Raw genomic sequence first — 20,990 nt, forward strand, 5'->3', positions numbered from 1 at the left:
AGGCTTCTGAGGAAGGCTTTCTTATCTCTCCTTGATATTCTTTGGAACTCTGCATTCACATGGGTATATCTTTCCTTTTCTCCTGTGCTTTTAGCTTCTCTTCTTTTCTCACCTATTTGTAAGGCCTCATACTTTTATGCAAGTTGTTTTAATGGCTGCATATGTGCATCTGTTGCCCATAGCAACAAAGTCCATTATAGAATAAAGTATAATTTAGTTAACCAGTCTCATATTTTTGAATAAATATTGGTTGTTCCCACATTTTTACTATTACAAATAGCACATCTCAGGCATATGTTAGCTAAAAATAAAAATAAATACTTAGGGAATTCCCTGGCAGTCCAGTGGTTAGGACTTCATACGTTCACTTCAGGAGCACAGGTTCCATCCCTGGTTGGGAAACTAAGATCCCACAAGCTGCAGCCAAAATAAATAAATAAAATAAAAATAAATACCTAAAAATAATTAAATATTTAAAAAATAAATTTTAAACTAAATAAATTTTAAATAAATGAAAGGAATGGGGGAAACCAAATTGTTTTCATATGAATTAATCATTTCATTAATTCCCCCAAAATAATCTTATAGGGCACCAAAGTTGTTAACATGCATAAAACAGTTTAAATACTGTTTATATTATTCTAAATTTCTACCTTGACTCATTCCTTGCATAAATAATATTAGTATTATAAAAAGAAAGCCACAAACAAAACAAAGATTACAGAATGTGAAAATCCCTGTCTTCTTCAAAAAACCATTATTTTGATTCTGTTTTTTGTGTTTTGTTGTTGTTGTTGTTGTTTTGGGCATGGCATGCAGCCAGCAGGATCTTAGTTCCCTGATTAGGGTTCGAACTGATGCCTCTTGCACTGGGAGCACTAAGTCTTAACCACTGGACCACCAGGAAAGTCCCCAGATGACCATTATTAAATATGGCACAAAGATAAAGGAATGAAACAACAATTCAAAAAAACTTTAAGTAATAAAAATTTTTTAAAAGATAACAAAAATATGGTATATACAGTAATAGAACCTTCATTTTCTTTTAGTTACTTCACTGAATGTCACCTGCTTTGGACAAGAGGAACTAGAAGCAAAGGCTTTAGGCAGGCAAAATGATAGCCCTGATAGCATGTCTCCGTATCTTGGAGGCTTTTAAGCCACCACAAACTGGGTGGCTTAAAACAACAGAAATGTATTCCCTCACAGGTCTAAAGAGCAGAGGTGTGAAATCCAGGGGAACTAAAGGACCAGGATTGTCAGCTTGATTAAAAATAATCTGATTTTACACAGCTTACAGAAGACATAAATCATATGAAATATAAAGGTACAGGAAACTGAAAGTAAAAGGATGAAAGGAAACCTACTGTGTGAATGTTAACTAAAAGGAAGCAGATGTGACCATATTAACAATTTTACTAACAGATTAACAAAGAACCTTATGGTTGTATTAGATGCAGAAGGTTGCATAACAATAAAAGGTTGAGCTCAATGGTAAAATGAAATTATTTTTAATTTGTATGCACCTAACAACATGATCACAAAATACATATATTCTAGACAAAAACCTGAATATCCTATTTATGAAGTTACAATGACCACTTATAAAGGGGTCTTTGGTTAATATTTGGTTTCATTTACAAACTAACTTAAACTTCCTAAAACCTTTAAAACAGTATCTATATCATTTAATATACTTGCTTTTATTTTTAAGCCCTTCAACCATCTAACAGCAGCAGCAACAACAAAAAACTCTCCCAAGAACATCCATGACCTCACTTATATCTATGCGCCTCGTCCACTGAGGCTGCTGTGGATACAGCCGAGTGACTATGCTTCTATGCTGACCCCGTAATCTGTGGTGGAGCCAAGAGCCAGAGTGATCACACAACCTTCTCTCCCATGGCTTCCCATAATCTTCCGAGAGAAGAGAGGAGCTTAGGCTTGTTCTTCTGACCACTCTGCTGACCCTCTAATCTCCTCTCCTGTCCACCTGCCCCCACTGAGCACTTGGCTCCAAGACTGGCTGCCTTGCCACGGCAAAGAACTACAAAATTCCAGGCCGAAGCTGGTGGCGGCTTGCAGCCACTGGTGGAAAAGCAATAGGTCAGAAGTGGGTGTGTGTATACATCAGGGAGATAGAGCCACTGGAGGACCTGCCAGAAAGCACTGGGAGTGAACTCTGAGGGTCAAGGATGATGGCAGAATGCTGGTCTGAGAACTGAGAACAGTCAGATTCAGAGGAGGATTCTGCCACCACTGGGCAGAGAGTGCTCCAGCTGTGTGGATAGAAAGGTTAGGGTGAAGACTTGTTCCCCAAGTTCCAGAGGACTGAAAGGCACAAGGAGAAGAGGGAGGCAGAACCTGAGACAAGAGGCTGAGAGTGTGGAGGGAGGAGGCAGGACCCCAGGTCACCCTGGAAAAGCAGCAGGGATCTTGTACTGCAGACTCTGACCTGAGCCCTGTGGGCGGGGCTTCCTGGTGGGCGTGTCCTCCAGGGTGGATGGGAATCTGAGGGCTACAGTCAACACCCAGCACCTAGGATTGGAAGCTTAGTTGCCAACTCTATACCAGGATGCCCCATGGAGGCCAGGAAGTCCAGAAGATCAACCATGTGAATTTTGAAGTCAACAAGGACTGTGACAGGAGCCGCTGGAGAAAGTGACAGAGAATCAGGAGTGAACCTTCAGAAGGTATGGAGAGGCGCCCCCAGGGTGGCAGTGGACTTCACAAGGTGAGATCTGTTAATAAGATGAGGTTCAAAGCTGGGGCTTTTTTTGGTGAAGAAGAAAGTAGTCTCGATGTGACCAGCAGAAGGAGAGCGAAGCGTACTTCTCCAGAGAGTGGTGGTCCAAGGAGACTGGAGACAGATGCACCCTTGGAAGCCCACAGGGAGGTGGCATCACAGGCAGAGGCAGACAGGGTGGGAAGCTCTGTCACCACACAGAACTGGGGGGACGTGGTTTCCCCAGTGTGGAGAGGTGTCAACATTCAAGAATGGAGAAAGATGTTGACAATGCCCAGAGCTGGTGGGCCGTCCACCAGGTGGGCCTCCACCTGGTGGAGGTGCTATCATGCATCAGGTGTTGGGGGGATGCTCCAACTACCCAGCATCAAGGGCCAAGGGAAGGTGTCTTGGTCCACTGGCCCGTAAAAATGAAAGATGCCTCTCAGGGTTAGGATTAGGGTCCTGGTCATCTGCTTCCTTCTTCTCTATACTGAATCCTGGGTTCCTCTAGCCCTAGTCTCTGCCACTCTATCATCCCAGCACCCAACTCCCATGCTCCAGGAGAGACCCTGCAATGACTCTAGCCTGGTCACATGGCAACTCTGGTTCTGGCTGCCTGAGTCCACAGGCTGTTGCCCCTTGGCAGGAGAGGAGGGAATAGGAGGATGGGGTTGCCGATCATGCTCTATGGTATCTCTGATATCCTGGGACCCATGTGCCTGTGGAATGCTGAGGGGCAGGGTGCAAGTGCAGGTGCCACGCCCCCGTCAGAAGTTGGGAGGGGCCCATGCACAGACAGCATCTGGCAGGCCCCTGAGGGACACTGTCTGAATGTTGTGGAATGCTGTCATGGGAGCCAGATGTGAGAAAGACCCCGACACCGCCCCCCCCCCCGCCCAAGGCTGCAGCCCAGTGGTCTGGACTGGAAAATACACTTATCTTCCCACACAGACTCCCCCACTACCTTTCTTGCCTGGTGGCCAACAGTGGTCCCTAGAGATGCCCCTGGGACCATCAGCCTACTGGGACTTCGCCAACTCAAGCCTGGATCTAGGACAGATAGTTGGCCTTGGATAGCTGCAAAAGTCACCTTGTCAGATGGACAGCCAGTGCTGGAAGCTTCTGCGACTCTGTAAATACCAGAGAAAGGAAGGAACAAGGTTGTGGGAGGGGGGTGCTGGGGAGGGGGGTGGGTCCAGGGCTTGGGCCATCTTAGCTGTTCCAATTACTATTGTTTCATAACGAATGACCCCAAAGGGTCACGGTAACACCAGTCATGTGAATCAAGAGTGGAACAGAGCACACAGGGGCAGCTGGGAAAGTGTGAGTGAGGGCTCTGAAGTGGCAGGTTGGGATCACCTGTCTGGCAGCTGAGATTTCTAGGCTCCTAGCTCAACACTTATACTAGGCTTCTCCATGGGGCCTTTCCAGGAAGTCAGTTCAGGCTTCCTCACAGAGGGGCCAGTGGTTTCCAGGAGTGAGTTTCCCAGGACAGCAAAATGAACATTTTTAAAGTCAAGCGTCAGAATTTATAGCTCACCACTGCCCCTGTCTTTGCTGGTTAATGTCATCACAAAATCTCACCAAGGACACACAGGTAGAGTATTTGGGGTGGATGTATTGTAGCCATCTTTGGAAAATGCAGTGTTCCACATCAGTATTTCTCAGCACAGTTTCCCCACTGCAGCCTAGGACTTTCCCTCCCTACTCAGAGCAAGGGAGCCCCTACAGTCCCCAGGAGTCCCAGGTCCTACCAGAGATCAAATCCAGATGTAAAAGTCAGGGGGGGGACAGCCAGAGGTACGAGGGCCCAGAGAGAGAGTGGGGGTGCAGCCCAGTGGGAAGGACGTAAGGATGTAGATGACACCCCTGGGAACTCACTCTGCTCTGGGTGACAGAAGGCTCCTTGTTGGGGCTGGAAAGGCCAAGAAACAGGCTTCTGAAGACCCCAGGTAGGGAGGGGGTGTCTCAGAGGGTAGAGGGTATAGTGGGGCATGTGGCAGAGGTGAATCCAGGTGACTCCGTCCTGCTTGCATGTGCTGGGTGCTTTCAAAATCAGATCTCATCTTCTCAGTCAAAGTGTGAAAGTGTTAGTTGCTCAGTCATGTTTGACTCTTTGTGACCCCATGGACTATAGCCCAGGGCTAAATGAAAAGGCAGCCCATTTTACAGGTGAGGAAACAGGTACAGGAGGGTCCTTCCTTCAGTTGCTCAGTTGTGTCCGACTCTGCGACCCTTTTGGCTGTAGCCCCCCAGGCTGTCCATAAGATTTCCCAGGCAAGAATACTGGAGTGGGTCGCCATTTCCTCCTCCAGGGAGGGGGCGGGGTGTCTTCCCCCATCCAGTGATCAAACCTGCATCACAGGCGTCTGCACTGGGCCCCAGACTGGACCCCTGGGAAAGGGTATTGAGGTGGGGGCCAGCCAGCATCGCCACCCACTAGGTAGAATGTAGTGTGGGAGGTGGCCCTTCCAAGCTGCCAGTTGGGCCTCTCTGCTGCTCAGAAAAGCCAAGCATGACTCTCCTAGACCCGTCTGGGGACCTGAAGCCACTAGAGCCCCGCTCCCACCTGTCCCTGCTCCTCCTCCCTTGGTCCTGTGGTTCCTTTCCATTCTGGGAATGCCACTTCCTCCTCTGGACTTGCAGCTAGCTGCTGCTAAGTCGCTTCAGTCATATCCGACTCTGTTCAACTCCATAAATGGCAGCCTACTAGGTTCCCCTGTCCCTGGGATTCTCCAGGCAAGAACACTGGAGTGGGTTGCCATTGCCTTCTCCAGCAGAGCTCACTGCAAAAATACCATCCAGACCACTCAGTGGAAAGAAGGCTTTCTGCTCCCCCCAAAACCTACACATTTCTTACTGTCTCTGGAAACCATGTCATTATTTATTTTGCTCATTTGCTTTTTCCTCCCGCATCAGTTCAGAGTCCAGGAGATGCTTCCCCAGCCCCAAGGGCAGTCGGGCCCACAGTGGGCCTCCAGAGAGGTTTGTGGGATGCAGACAAGACTGCCCAGGCCACCATGGGCTGGCATCCCAGAACTCAAAAGATGACTGTGCCCCACAAGGGAATTCAAAGTGAAAACATCAAACACGAAAATAAGCTTAGCCCTCTTTCCTCCACGTGTTTCTTTGAAATAACAAACAGAAATGTAACAATTATCCTTCATTTTTTGTGAGTTCTACTTTCTTAGCTGCTGCTTGGCTCATCACTGTTGGGTAACCCAGAAGAGAGTGACATCACCAGTGGCCATACATCATTACATCTGGCTTGTGTCATCATCTACCTTAAACCTGAGACACCACCTATGATTACCTGGAGACATCACCAGCCTGACCAGTTACATCCTTACATTCCATACCATGACATCATCCTGCTTGTGATGACGTCACTATCTGCTCGGCGGCATCTCTTTCATTGGCCCTGTGATGCCACTCTGCCTTCCTCACGACCTTGCCAGCCAGCCTCTCTCCTGTCCAGCGGCTGGTGTTCCATGTCCACTGTGTCCCCGGCATCGTGCAGGTGCTGCTGGCGGCGAGGGTCAGATCCGCAGGCCGCGCGGAGGTCCAAGGCCCCGGCGGATTCGCGGAAGGCGGAGGCTCGCCGGTTCTTCGTGAGGGCATAAGTGCCCCTGGCGAATTTTCCTTTCAGACTTCCCGCGGTCCCCGCTCGGCCTGAAGGTGAGCCTCGCGCCTCCGCCCTCCCGGAGAGCCCCCCTCCCGGCGCATCGCTCGGAACGGGGGACCGGGGCGCGGCGATTTTCCCGCCTAGCCGGCGTAGTCCGAGGCAGACGCGGGCGGGGTGCCCCGGCTCGCCTTTGTCGCCAGCGTGGTCTGTGGGCCGGGAGCTGACTCGTGACTGACAGCCGGCGGGGGCAGCGGCCGGGGGCGGGCTGCCCGGCGCCGGCGGCTCATTGGCTGGCGCGAGTGTGGGAAAGAACGCGGAGAGGGATTCCCACGCCCCGCAGCCGCGCTGCCTTAAATAGCCGGGCTGCTGCAGACACGCGCTTGGTAGCTGAGCCTGGGACCCGCGGGAGAAGGGCCTGGGAAACCGCGCACCCAGCCTACCCTCGGCTGGGGGCGGCGAGGGGGCGCACCATGCCTGCGGACACCCCGGGGAAGCCGAGGGCCTCGCCGCGGGCGGGAGCGCCGGCCGGCGCCAGCCGGACTCCAGACCAGCCCCGGAGCGTGACCGAGCACCGGAAGGTGGGAACCTGGCCGGGCGTGGGTTGGCAGGAGCGTGGGGCGGGGGTGGGGGGAGCGCAAAAGGGAGAGGGGAGCTGACGCCTGCAGAACTCAGTGGCTGCCGGCTCCGCAGTCCTCCAAGCCCGTCATGGAGAAGCGGCGCCGAGCGCGCATCAACGAGAGTCTGGCTCAGCTGCAGAGCCTCCTCCTGGATGCCCTCAGGAAAGAGGTGAGTTGGGGGTGGGGGCGAGATCGGGGAGCCTGGAATCCCTGCCTTCCTGGGCGGCCCGCCGCCCTCACCGGCCCCGCCCTCAGAGCTCCCGCCGCTCGAAGCTGGAGAAGGCGGACATCCTGGAGCTGACCGTGAGGCACCTGCAGAGCCTGCGGCGCGTGCAGGTGACAGGTGAGGCGAGGGCGGCGGCGAGGGCTCAGGGGCCGGGGCTGCGGCCGCGGGCGCCGACCGCCTGTCCCTGCCACCCCCACAGCTGCCCTCCGCTCGGACCCCGCCATCCTGGGCAAGTATCGCGCCGGCTTCCATGAGTGTCTGGCCGAAGTGAATCGCTTCCTGGCTGGCTGCGAGGGCGTCCCTGCGGACGTGCGGTCTCGTCTGCTCGGCCATCTGGCAGCCTGCCTGGCCCGGCTGGGGCCCGCGCGCCGCCCGCTTCCACTGGCCCCAGCCACCGAAGCCCAGGAGCCCGAGATCTACGCGGGCCGCCCGCCGCCGCCAGCGTTTGACGGCCCTTGCCCCTTGCCGCGCCCCGGGGCGGCCTTGGCACCCATCTTCCTGCCGAGGTTGGTCCTCGCCGCCCCCAGGGCCGGGGCCCAGGGCCAGAGCGCGCCCTGGAGGCCGTGGCTGCGGTGAGGCCGCGGCCCTAGAACCGACTGAGACTGTGCCAGAAAATGGTTATTTCCGGAGACCGGGTGGGGAATTTTGTTTTGTCTTCTTTGTGAAGGGTCCAGTTTGGCCGAGGCCCAGCGGCAGAGTCGGTTGATGTCTTCTCATGTACGGGTGGGGCGGGCCGGGCCGGGCCGTGGGGATTTATTCATTTCCCACCTGGGCCGGCCGGTGCGCCGCGAGGGGGTTCGCCCGGCCTTGAGTTTGGCTGTGTCCCTCTGCGCTGAAGCGGACCGCCTCGAGGGAGGAGGGTGTGTGTGAGATGTCCTGGGGGGCTCAGGCAGGACTGGAACAGTTACCACTTTCCCAGAGCGTCTCTCAGTGCTGAGAAGAGGTCGTGCATCATCCTGGGGCACAGTTCTCTTCCAGCAACCTCTCTTGAGGCCCCTAGAAGGCAGAGACGTGTGCACGCTGTTGTCTCTGCGGCTGAGCTGGGCTGAAGCTTGGGTTCTGACCTGGTGCACGGCCTGCCTTTTCTCGGGGGAGCACAGAAATACTTTTGCGCACCTGTGGGTCAAGCCTGCCCCAAGCCAGTGTCTGCCTAGCAGATGGGGAGCAGCAGGAGAGGGCATCTGAGTCCTAGAGGCAGGGCCTCTGACCGGCCTGACAAAGGGCCCTTTGTACTGGAGCTCACCTCCCGCCAGAGTCCAGTCCTCCCCTGAGAGGGGAGTCCCCCGACAGTAGGAAGGAATTGGGGGTTCATTGGCAGGCCTATGCTCCTGTCTTGACACTGGCTGTGTGCTGACCCCACAATACAGTGATCCTAGCCGGCGTGGGGCATTGGCAGGGAGCCACTGTCCTGTGGTCCCAAGTCTCAGGCTGCTGCTGGGGGCTGTGCTCCAGGGGCAGTGAGGAGGTGGTTGAGTCATGTGGCTGACACTGCAGTGTCTCATCCTGAGCCCTCTGAGGTCAAGGCAAGATGGGTTTCCCATCCACAGCCAATTTCATCAGAGGGTTGCCAGCCACCTGCCGGGCTAGGGAGCATCAGGGAAGAGGAGGGTGAGTCACTGCTAGAGGCTTATCTCTTCCTCCAATGGCCCCAACAGTTCCTGAGCAAGGTTCATCTGCCCTCCAGGACTCAGCTGTGCACACCAAGCAGGGCCCTCCAAGTCCCGCCAAGCCAGTTCCCTCCTGCTCTCTGACTGCCTAGCCCATCTCCCTGGGTGTCTGGGCCAGTGGTTTGAGGCAATGGCAGCCATGTGGGCCAGGAGCTGCACTGGGTCACCAGCAGGACTATGGGGGAGTTACTGCTGACCAGCCTCGGAGGCCCTCCCAGCAGAAGAGTTGCAGAGGGTCCATTTCAAGAGCCAGAAGTTCAGCTTGTTTGGGGAACGGGAGCTGTTTGGGGTGGAGGCTCAGTGCAGGAGGGGAAGGCAAGGGATGTTGGGATATGAAGCCAGGTGGTTGGGAGGGTAGAGGGGTGGACAAGGCCTCCTCAGACCTGGGTTCCATGTGGCCTGAAGGAATAAAAGGGAGCTCCCCACCTGGTGGCCAGAGGGAGGAGGGCTGCCCAGGAAGGTCACCTGGAGCTTGGGTCATCACTCCTCAGGGAGAGGGCAATCACAGTGTCAAACCAGATCCCCCTGTTCCTGGGCTGTGCTTCCCTTTACTTCCTTACTTCCTATTCCTGGTCATCTGTCCTCAAGACGCTGTTGCCAAAGAGGTGTTTGTGCTGAGGCCCCTGTCAGCCCTCCAGGGACCTCTCCGGCTCTGAGAGAACCACACTGTTGCTCAGACAGGCAAGTTCCTCTTGTCTCTGTCCCTTCCCTGCCCCCTTTGTCCCTTCCCTACTCAGCCCCCTCCCTGCCCCTCTCCCCACTTTCCCACCTGAGGTGGCCACCCCAGGCCCTGAGGGCTCTGGAGGCCAGGGCCCTGTCTGTGTCACTCACTCCTATCCCCAGCACCTGCTTGGAACAGAAAGACGCTCAGGCCATACAGACCTCATTAATTAGCTTGTGTGAAAGGAGTGTCACCCTTGATTAGATTAGGGAGTCTGAGAAACCACAGCTGAGGCTGGGCCCCCTCCCCAGGCTGCCCCTGGGCAGCTGAGGGCAGTATCATGGCGTCTGCTAGGGGTGGAGCCATGGCGGTTTCCACACACAGCCTGGACCCCTGCCTGGTGTGGAGAGCTGGGGTGGACTCTTCTTCCTCCCACCCTCCCTGCTCTTCCACCCATTGCCTGTCCCTCCCCTGCCTCAGAGGGGCTCTGGGGAATTCCTCTGCACCGCGCCCCCCCCCTGCCGCCCCCCCCCCGCCGCCCCCCCCCCCCCCGCCGCCCCCCAAGTATGTGTTTTGGCTTTTGTCTTGCAGACTTTCTTGATGAATAATAGAGGAAGCACCTTCTCTGGACAAGCGTGCGGAGTGGGTGGGGAACTTCCTCCTTCTTGGGGGAGGGTGTGGCCCCTTTTCCCCTCCACTGGCAGGTGGAGCTGCGTTCCTCTGTAGTCTCCGTCCAGCCCAGTTCCTGGCGGGGACCAAGGGTCAATGAATGTTTGCTGAATTCCTGTGTGCAGTCAGGCGCTCTGCCTGCCTCTGTGGGTGTCTTGGCCCTGTGGAACCCTGTGACTCTGGGTCCCTCTTTCTTGCCAGTGAGGTCAGGGCTTGAGGACCAACAAAGACAGCAAATCATAGGTGTTTGAAGTCTGGAGAAAGAGTTGGTCCTAACGGTGACAGCAGTCAGCCTCTCCAGGCCCATAAAACTCCAGACACTTGGGAATTTGAAGTGGGGTAGGACCTGGGGCTCCTGGGAGCCTTAACTTTTGAAAGGAGAGCCCTTAGTTTCCCGACCAGAGCTCCTGTGATCGCCTGATTATTTCCAGGCCCCAACAGCCGCCTCTAGGCTCCAGGACCTGCTCCCCTTTCCCCCAAGAAAGAAGCTGAGCCCAGAGGTATTCTGGAGCTGTGCCTGGCCGCTCTCTGCCCCCTGAAGCTCTAAGGGCCATACCTATCCTGGGAGGCACCACTGGGCAAGGAAAGAGGCCCTGGGGTTGACAGCCTCCCAGGAGGCAAACCCCCCACCCCACCCACCCCCCCACCCCGCTCCCCGCCAAGAGCCCCGACCTGGTACTCTACCTCTGAATGTACTGAGGTTGACCTGCATCAGCAGTAAGGTCCTGTAGAAGATGAGGTCGCAGGGGCATCCTGGCCTGTCTCTCTCTGTCTCTAACATCCTCCACTTGGAGGAGGCCGGCTGTCCTTTGCTATGGAGAGGCCAACAGAGTGTGGGGTTTATAAGCTGGTTTCCAGCCTTCAGATGGGACCCCCACTGCTGCCGACATCTCAGCAGCAATCCGAAGAGACTGAGAGCCAGGACCACCAAGCTGAGCAGTTCCAGGACTCCTACCCCTCAGAAATTGTGTGAGATAATGTGTTTGTTGTTTTAAACTGGTAAATTGTAGGTTAATTTGTTGTACAGCTATAATTAACAATAATGTTTTATGTAAAATTAAAGTAATTGTAAGTAACAATAGCAATATACAACTAATGTGCCCACAGTCACCCAGGGCCGCCAGCATCACGTGCCCACTTGATAATGGGGTTGTGGAAGAGGTTGGGTGGAGCGAGGCCCAGAAACAGCCCTTGCAGTGGTGGTGATGAGCAGAGCAGACTGGACTCATGTCCATTGGGAAGCAGTTCCCCTGTGAGTTCCAGCTGGGCGTGTAGGGACAAGCCAGCCCCCTGTCCCCTTCCATTCCCATCCTGAGCTGACCAGCCACAGCCCAGGCCCCTTCCCTGTGGCTTGTGGTCAGGGCTGAGGGCCATTTCTGTTTCAGTAACTAAGGGGGCACACTGTATCAGAACATGGTGTTGAGGGTTCCGGGGCCCCAGATTTCAAACAAAAACAGGTGTGGGCGATGCTCCATGCTGGGAACCAGAGAGCTGACCGCCCTGCCCAGAGAGGCCTGTTCCCATCTGCCCTGCCATTCCCAGCACAAACCCTGCAACCTGCCCCCAGGGCCTCACTGGCTTGTCCCCAGTGGGCACATCAACCCTTTTTGCAGCCTGGTGTCCGTGGTGACCAAGAGGCAACTGGCTGCTGTTGCTTCAGAGGTCTCTTCTTGGTGTCTTGCCTGACCCTGACACCCACCCACCTGGTGACTTTGGGTTCACCTCCTGGGTTCCTGCTTCAAACAAAAAGTCTGCATGTCTGTGTGGGGACGTGGGGGCCAATTCCTGCCTTCCCGTCTTTACCCACAAGTGATCCAGAGGCTGGTGAAGCGGAGGACTTCCCTTCGCTAGGATCCCCCAGCACCCCTTACTCTGTCTAGCACGTGGGATAGGGCTCAGCAGCTCCAGGTGTGGGGAGGCACCACGGTCCTCTCCTAGCCGCCATGTCCATCCCCTGACATATGAGCTGACCATGACCTGGGCCATACATGATGTCCAGGGGCTGGGCTCCAGCCAGGGTTCCTCAGCTCCTGACCCTCCCTTCACATAGCCTTTCAAAGCACAGGCCTCTGGGGCCCTAGGCTTGGACTTTTCCTGCCAGCCCAGGATCAATAACGTATTAGGGAAGACCTGGCCGAGTTTCTTCCTCTACCTGGATCAGGAGGCTGGTTCTGGACCAAACCCCAGGTGGGAGAAGGCATCATCTGGCTCTGTGTACATGGGATTTTCTTCTCTCTGTGTCCCCCGAAGTTTCTTTTGTTGAATTAAGAGGTGAGGGTAACGTCCCAGGACTGAGCTGATCAGTCTGTCCACTTGGAGCCCAAACTCTTTGGTCAGATTTTTCCAGAGCAGAGCCCAGGTACTATGGACTGAATATTTGTCTGCAAACTGCCCGTTGCCCTGCTAATTTATATGTTGAATACTACCCACCAAGGTGGTGGCTTTAGGAAGTGGGGCCTCTGGAAGGGAATTCAGTCACGGATGGGATTAGTGAGTGCCCTTCCTTTTCGAAAGGGAAGAGAAGGGAGAGCTCACGCTCACTCTGCCCTGTGAGAACACGGCCAGAAGGCAAGCTTTCGCTGGGAAGAGGTCCTCATGGAGCGCACACCCGTGCTGGCATTTGCCTTTGCGTTCCTATTGTTGATTTGTGCTGTTAGGGCAGCCCGGCTGACCAGGACCCCTGGACTTGATGTTATTACATAGACAGGAGGCAGGAATGGGCTTCTGACTGTCCCTCCCAGGACAGGAATAGGAGTTCTGAGTATTTGGGTTGGTGCTTCTTGTGCCCAGGTCCTTCCCTGCCACACAGATTTGACTCCTGTGCAAACCTAGCGATCGACGTCTTCCTGGGTTGGGAGGAGTTCCAGCCTGAACCCCAGGGTCCTGGGGAAAGTTGGAGCTGCCCCAGCCTGGAGCTGGGGAGTATTGTGTGGAGTGAATGAAATAAAGCCTGTAATGTGTCAATGAAATGTCATTTAACTATCAAAAAGGAAAAAAGGGAATTTTATTTGAGCCAAACTGAGGATTATAGCCTGAGAAGCAGATTCTCAGAGAGTTCTGAGGACTGTTTCACCTTCGTTGTCGTTCAGTTGCTCAGTCGTGTCTGAGTCTTGGCGACCCCATGGACTATAGCATGACAGGCTTCCCTGTCCTTTACCATTGCTCCAAACTCATGCCCGTTGAGTCGATGATGCCACCCAACCATCTCATCCTCTGTTGCCCCTTTCTCCTGCCCTCAGTCTTTCCCAGCATTGGGGTCTTTTCCAATGACATCAAAGATATAGTCTTACACTTTTTTTTGGCCACGCTGCACAGCTCGTGGAATATTAATTCCCTGATCAGAATTTGAACCTGGGCCGCAGTGAAAAACCCAGCATACTAACCATTAGGCCACCAGGGAACTCCCCTCATAGACATTTTTGAGACAAAGCATCTTACATCAAAATGACATACTGATATTTTACATAATGGGCACCAAGGATACGTTGTCCAGGTAAGCACTCACACAGGAGCAGCAAGTCACCACGACCCCCTACAGAGCTGGAGAAGAACTCTTCTTTAAGAAGTTTCATTGCTGACATCTGAAGAAAACAAATTGATCTTTTCTGCGGAGCAGGTGCCTGTTTGAGGAGCTCTGGTTCCTGTGTGACGCCGATGCACACTGCATCGCCCGGGCCCACAGCAGTGAAAGCCCTCGTCCTAACCACTGAACAACCATGAAATTCCCAAAACATAGATTGAAAATGAAAGACTGGTCCTTGGGAAGTGGAAAAGAAGTGGAGTGGGCCCTACACGGCCCCAGCTGACGACCTGGAGACAATTTTCAGGCGCCGGTGCAGGGCCCGAAACCAGGCAGACTCCCTGAGTCGAGGAGATGGAGCTGATAGTCCTAAGGGACAGATGCAGCTGGAGTTCATAGCACAGGGGTCAGAAAGAAGAGAGGTGCCAGGACAGAACTCCAGAGAGCTGCAGGGGACCCTCAGACCTGATGAGAACACTCTTGTGAGGAAACTCTTCCAGGCCAGGGAAAGGACCCCCAGAGGGTTAGACAGCAACCCCTGGGTTCACAGAGTTCCAGTCTTCACCAGCCAGAACAGAAACCCTGCAACTGCAGGGCGGGTGGCCCAGTGACCAACAGGGCCTTGTCCAGCAGTGAGGAACACTCAGCACAGGTGAAGCACTGTCCCAGGCCTGCCCAGCGAAGTTTACAAACAAGGTCTGAAAGGCTCAAGCTGTTTCCAAGTAACGCTGCACACAGAACAGCTCAAGATTATTCATAGCAGAAAAAAAATTAATATCTAGAACCCAACACATTGAAATTAATATCTGGTGTTGAGTAATAAAAAATTACTGGGCACACAGGGAATCAGGAAAATCTGACCCATGATAAGGAGAAAGTTCAATCAAGTTAAAGCACCCTAGAAATGTCACAGATGATAAACAAGGACACTGAAACAGTAGTTAGAGCTGTAGTTCACATGTTTGAGAAGCTAGAGGAAAGACTGAATGTGTTGGAGACATTGAAGGTATAAAAAACCCCAAATGAACTTTTAGAAAATTATGATGGGGGGGAGTTCCTTGGTGGTCCAGTGGCTAAGACTCCACACTCCCAATGCAGGGGTTCTGGGTTTGATCCCTGGTCAGGGAACTGGATCCCAAATGCTGTAACTAAGAGTTCACATGCTGTAGTGGAAGATTCAGCATGCTGCAACTGACTCAGCATAGCCAAATAAATAAAAGAAAATTATGATGTCTTACGTAAGGAACACATTGGGTGGAAGTAATGCAAATTAGAGATTAAACACAGAATAGGAAACTATTAGTAAACTGCAAATATTACAATAAAAGCTATTGAAAATAAAACAGTTTTAAACTAGGAGTGGAGAAAAGAGCATTAGTGAGCTGTGGTCAACATCAAGGGCCTGACATACGTGTCATTGGCTTCTGGGGTAGGGGGAGGTGAGAAACATTTGAAGAAATAATGACAGGAAGCTTTACAATCTTGACATAAATGATAAGCCCACAGATCCAAGCACAAGAAGTTGGAAGATAACTACATTTTAAAACATCATAATCAAATAGCTGAAACCCAGCAATAAAACTGATTTCTGCTCTCACCAGTTCTGTTCAAAGATGTAAGCATATAGCGTCTGCCTGCAATGCGGGAGACCGGGGTTCGATTCCTGGGTCTGGAGGATGCCCTGGGGAAGGAAATGGCAATCCACTCCAGCACTCTTGCCTGGAAAATCCCATGGACTGTAGCCTATCAGGCTCCTCCGTCCATGGGGTTGCAAAGAGTCGGACACGACTAAGTGACTTCAAGCGTAGTGAAGATGAAGATTCACCAAACAAGCTCTATACATTGGTTATCTATGTACATGCCACCACTTTAAAAAATCTACAGATAGTTGATGTGTATAAGCACTAACTGCTGATTGTCCAGTAAAGTTAGAGAACTGCCAAAACAAAAATGAAACAGACAAAAAATTCCAAAAGGTGTGGGAAGTTCTAGCCAGGCCAATTAGGCAAGAAAATGAAATAAAATGCATCTATATTGAAGAACAGAAATAGAACTCTTTATTTTCAAATGATATGATCTTATATGTAGAAAATTCCATGGAATGCACTAAGAAAAACCTTTAAAATTAATAAATGAGTTAAGCAAGTTTCCTGGGTACAAGATCAATATTTTAAAATCAATTATATTTCCATGCATTGTTAACAATCTGAAAATGAAATAAGAAAATCTATTCAATTTATAATAACATCAAAAAGAATAGAAATGTTATGAATAAATTTAATAAAAGAAGAACAAAACGTATTTTGAAAACTATATACAACATTGTTGACAGAAATTAATTGTTTAGAAATTCTAAATTCATTTAGAAAAGATTTTAAAAGACCTAAATTGTTGGGAGCCACGTTAGGCATTACTGACAAAATGGAGGCACCGCCCCAGACCCCCTCTCCTCATTCCACAGGCACGGATCCCGGGATGAAGGAGTTAGGCCTTGTAATTCTGACTTGTCTTTTCCTCTCTTCGGCTGAGTTGACTGAAAAGGAATATTAAGGTGCTTATTGTTCTTGAGAGGAGAATAGGAAGGCACAAAGCCTTCTGCAGCATTGCTCAGAAAATAATTCATAAAGCTAATCGCTGACATTTGTTCAAGGACTTTTACAAAAGAGTGTTCCAGGATGAGCACATAGGCCGTAGCTTGAGGCCATGGGAGGGATTGATATCTGAAGCCTATTTGTGAGGAGAATGTTTATGTCAAGGGAGTTTACTGAATTTAGGGCTTAGAAATAATTAAAATAGTTAGAAGTTAAAGATTTAAAGAATGTTGTAGTTAGCATATTTTACTATAGCTTATAAAAGTTAGGAATTTTTAGAGACACTATAGCTACAAGCCTTTTTAAGAGATAGCTCAGGATGTTAGGGGCAAACAGGATTTAGGAAGATAAGTAGTAAACTGAGGAATGCAGCATGAGTTACAATGTTAACTATAGGACACATTAGAAGAGGTAGATAATAGATGATAAGGCTGATTCCGAGAGAATCCCTGAAGCAGGAACTCTGTTTGAAGAGCAATAATGATTTATGGAGATAATAAATCTGGGAGAGGGGGAGCTGAAAATGTCAAACCTCTGGCCTAACGTTTTTGTAAAAGTATAAAAGAGAATCTTAAACTTGGAATAAACAGGCAGTCCAACAGAAAATTGAGAGGCTGTCTCACTCGCCGACACCATCCATCTTTTCAGGTTGAATCCCTGGCTGCTGGAGTTGGACTCCAGCAAGTGGCGCCCAGAACAGGGCACCCTGAAGAGTAAGTAATCTGAGATTGTAACGCGGGACGGTTAGGACTGCACCTATGGGTGGCCAGCACCCCTCTGCAGTTTAGGCAGGGTAAGGAGGGTACAGAAGCAATAAGAATATTCTCTAGAAGAATGGGTTTCTCTGCATCTAAGGATAGACAAATGTTTATTGAAATATTGCTGCTACTGCTAAGTCACTTCAGTCGTATCCGACTCTGTGCAACCCCATAGACGGCAGCCCACCAGGCTCCCCCGTCCCTGGGATTCTCCAGGCAAGAACACTGGAGTGGGCCGCCACCTCCTTCTCCAATTGAAATATTACTTCATATGTTAGCCCATAGAGGCGTTAAAGTAAGCACAGGAAGACTGTCTAAATTTCTATGTTTGTTTTATACTTTGCATGGGCCAGAAAGGGCTTCCCTGGTGGCTCAGAGGTTAAAGCGTCTGCCTCCAATGCGGGAGACCCGGGTTCGATCCCTGGGTCAGGAAGATCCCCTGGAGAAGGAAATGCCAATCCACTCCAGTATTCTTGCTTGGAGAATCCCATGGACGGAGAAGCCTAGTAGGTTACAGTCCATGGGGTCGCAAAGAGTCGGACACGACTGAGCAACTTCATCTTACCTTATCTCACCTATGGGCTAGAAAAGGTTCCTGTAGATGCCTTTGCTCTGTGGAATATGATTAGAAATGTCCTGGACCCCCGTCATGAGGCTGTTAGATAGCCTATGGGGGAGGCTACAGCGGTGGATGGTGGATCTCCACCTTCTGCGCAGATCATGTTTTCTGCCATTGACGAAGAAAAGGAGGGAGACTGTGCTCTACATCCTGAGGAAGGAGAGGGCTTACAGGACGCTGTAGCTGGGCGCCCTGGCGAGCCTCCTCCCCCTCTACGCAAACCTTTAAAAATTTATCCACCACTTTCTGATTTAAGGCGAAAACCGCCACCTCCGCTTGCGCCTCCCAGGGCTCAGGAGTTCCCCACTTTGCCCTCAAGGCCTCCCAGAGCATTGCCTAAGGCTGAGAAAGATAAAGAGTGTTTTTTTTTTTTTTAAACAAAGGCGCTTTTAAAGCAGACACATGCACAATATACAGAGCCTGCTCCTTGGAGAAAACCCCCTCAGGGGGGCCTCACCCAGGCTAAAAAAAAAAAAAAAGATTAATTGTAATGGAAACGATTCTACAAATAAAAAATGTTTCTCTTGTGGCCAAATGGGGCATTTTTGCCGGCAGTGTCCTGCCAAGCAGGGACAACAAACCGTGCCAAGCAACCCCAGGTAGCGCAGGTGTGGGCTCCAGTAGTTGTGGTGTATGGGATTTGTTGCCACGTGGCATATGGAATCTTCCTAGACCAGGGCTCAAGCTTGTGTCCCCTGCATTGGCAGGTGGATTCTTCACCACTGGACCACCAGGTACTATTTGTTTTATTGGTGAGTCTTAAGAGTTCTTTGTTGTTGTTTAGTTGCTAAATCATTTCCAACTCTTTGCTACCCCTCTGTCCATGGGATTTCCCAGGCAAGAATACTGGAGTGGGTATTCTTCTCCAGGAGATCTTCCCAACCCAGGAATCAAACCTGGGACTCCTACATTACAGGCAGATTCTTTACTGCTGAGCCACCATGGAAGCCCAAGAGTTCTTTATATATTCTTTTTGTAAGTTCACACAAAGACTTAAACACAAATATTCTAGCAGCTTTATATATAATAGCCCCAAATGTCCATCAACATGTGAAAGGATAAACAAATCTTGGCATGTCCAACAATGGAACACTAATTATAAAAAGACCAGGGACTTCTCTGGTGGTGCAGTGGTTAACAATCTGCCTGTCAATGCGGGGGACATGGGTTCAATCCCTAATACAGGAAGATTCCACATGCCTCCAGGTAACCAAGCCCACGAGTTTCAACTGCTACAGGGAAGAGCAAATTTAGACTCCATATTGGATCTGTTTCTTTGACTTTCAGTTCAGTTCAGTCGCTCAGTCGTCTCCGACTCTTTGCACTGCAGCACTCCAAGCTTCCCTGTCCATCACCAACTACTGGAGCTTATCAAACTCATGTCCATTAAGTTAGTGATGCTATCCAAACATCTCATCCTCTGTCGTCCCCTTCTCCTCCTTCAATCTTTCCTAGCATCAGGGTCTTTTCCAATGAGCTGGCCCTTCCCATCAGGTGGCCAAAGTATTGGAGCTTCAGCTTTAGCATCAGTCCTTCCAATGAATATTCAGGACTGATTTCCTTTAGGATGGACTGGTTGGATCTCCTTGCAGTCCAAGAGACTCTCAAGAGTCTTCTCCAACACCACAGTTCAAAAGCATCAATTCTTTGGCACTCAGCTTCTTTATGGTCCAACTCTCACATCCATATATGACTACTAGAAAACCATGGCTTTGACTAGACGGATCTTTGTCCACAAAGTGATGTCTCTGCTTTTTCATATGCTGTCTAGGTTGGTCATAGCTTTTCTTCCAAGAAGCAATCATCTTTTAATTTCATGGCTGCAGTCACCACCTGCAGTGATTTTGGAGCCCAAGAAAATAAAGTCTCTCACTGTTTCCATTGTCTCCCCATCTATTTGCCATCAAGTGATGGAAATGGATATCATGATCTTTGTTTTTTGAATGTTGAGTTTTAAGCCAGTTTTTTCAATTTCTTCTTTCACCTTCTTCAAGAGGTTCTTTGGTTCTTCTTTGCTTTCTGCCATAAGGGTGGAGTCATCTGCATATCTGAGATTATTGATATTTCTACCAGCAATTTTGATTCCAGCTTGTGCTTCATCCAGCCTGGCATTTCACATGATGTACTCTGCATTTAAGTTAAATAAGCAGGGTAACAATATACACCTTTGACGTACTACTTTCCCAATTTGGAACCAGTCTGTTGTTCCCTGTCTGGTTCTAACTGTTGCTCTTTTACCTGCATATAGGTTTCTCAGGAGGCAGGTCAGGTGGTCTGGTATTCCCATCTCTAAGAATTTTCCAGTTTGTTGTGATCCACACAGTCAAAGGCTTTAATGTAGTCAATGAAGCAGAAGATATTTCTCTGGCACTCTCTTGCTTTTCCTTTGATCCAATGGATGTTGGCAACTTGATCTGTGGTTTCTCTGCTTTTTCTAGATCCAGCTTGAACATCTGGGAGTTCTCAGTTCACGAACTGTTGAAGCCTAGCTTGGAGAATTTTGAACATTACTTTACTAGTATGTGAAATGAGTGCAATTGTGTGGTAGTTTGAACATTCTTTGTTATGGCTCTTCTTTGGGATTGGAATGAAAACTGACCTCTTCCAGTCCTGTGGCCACTGTTGAGTTTTCCAAATTTGCTGGCATATTGAGAGCAGCACTTTAACAGCATCATGTTTTGAATTTCAAACAGCTCAGCTGGAATTCCATCACCTCCACTCGCTTCCTTTGTAGCAATGCTTTCTTCGTAGCAATGCTTCCTAAGGCCCACTTGACTTCCTACTCCAAGATGTCAGGTTCTAGGTATCACACCATCGAGATTATTTGCGTCATTAACATCTTTCTTGAATAGTTCTTCTGTGTATTCTTGCCACCTGTTCTTAATATCTTCTGCTTCCTTTAGGTCTGCTGCTGCTGCTGCTAAGTCGCTTCAGTCGTGTCCGACTCTGTGCGACCCCCATAGACGGTAGCTAGCGCCCCCGAAATGTTCCCTTACCTGCCACCCCACCAGGGCCCGGAACCGCACACTAGCTCGACTTCCGGTGGAGCCCGCGCGCCCTCTGGTGGCGCCTTGCGGTACCGCTGGCCGCGTACCAGACAGATCCATTCTTCGTACTCCTTACTGGTATCCCGGGAGACCTAAGGCCCCCTGCTTCAGAAGTTCTCCAGAGACCTTCCCACAAGGAGGCCCATGATTGAGGAGGGGGAATGGAAGGGAACACTTCGGGTAATTCCAGCCACAGGAACCAGGCACCTCTGCCTCCCCGCAGAACGTTACTTTCTCCCAGGGCAGTCAAGGCAACTGTTGA

General features: G+C 50.8%; 1 protein-coding gene across 1 annotated transcript; it reads left to right on the forward strand.

Moving 5' to 3' along the window:
* The first annotated feature begins 2,520 nt into the window (after positions 1 to 2,520).
* On the forward strand, positions 2,521 to 13,157 carry HES4 (hes family bHLH transcription factor 4). The gene is made up of 6 exons (XM_069546037.1): positions 2,521 to 2,693; positions 5,906 to 6,931; positions 7,044 to 7,139; positions 7,226 to 7,313; positions 7,396 to 9,544; positions 10,116 to 13,157. Exons 2-5 carry the CDS (start codon positions 6,824 to 6,826, stop codon positions 7,770 to 7,772), a joined length of 669 nt encoding a protein of 222 aa, XP_069402138.1. The 5' UTR covers positions 2,521 to 2,693; positions 5,906 to 6,823; the 3' UTR covers positions 7,773 to 9,544; positions 10,116 to 13,157.
* Positions 13,158 to 20,990: the final 7,833 nt, after the last annotated feature.

Source organism: Ovis canadensis, chromosome 12 (genome assembly GCF_042477335.2).
Source record: "Ovis canadensis isolate MfBH-ARS-UI-01 breed Bighorn chromosome 12, ARS-UI_OviCan_v2, whole genome shotgun sequence".
NCBI classification, from domain to species: Eukaryota; Metazoa; Chordata; class Mammalia; order Artiodactyla; family Bovidae; genus Ovis; species Ovis canadensis.

Excerpts from the sequence above, each read along its gene's own strand:
- HES4 (XM_069546037.1), top strand. The coding sequence starts at position 6,824 with ATGCCTGCGGACACCCCGGGGAAGCCGAGGGCCTCGCCGCGGGCGGGA. Across the intron at positions 6,932-7,043 it reads GCGTGACCGAGCACCGGAAG|TCCTCCAAGCCCGTCATGGA; the intron begins GTGGGAACCTGG and ends CCGGCTCCGCAG. Across the intron at positions 7,314-7,395 it reads GCGGCGCGTGCAGGTGACAG|CTGCCCTCCGCTCGGACCCC; the intron begins GTGAGGCGAGGG and ends CCACCCCCACAG.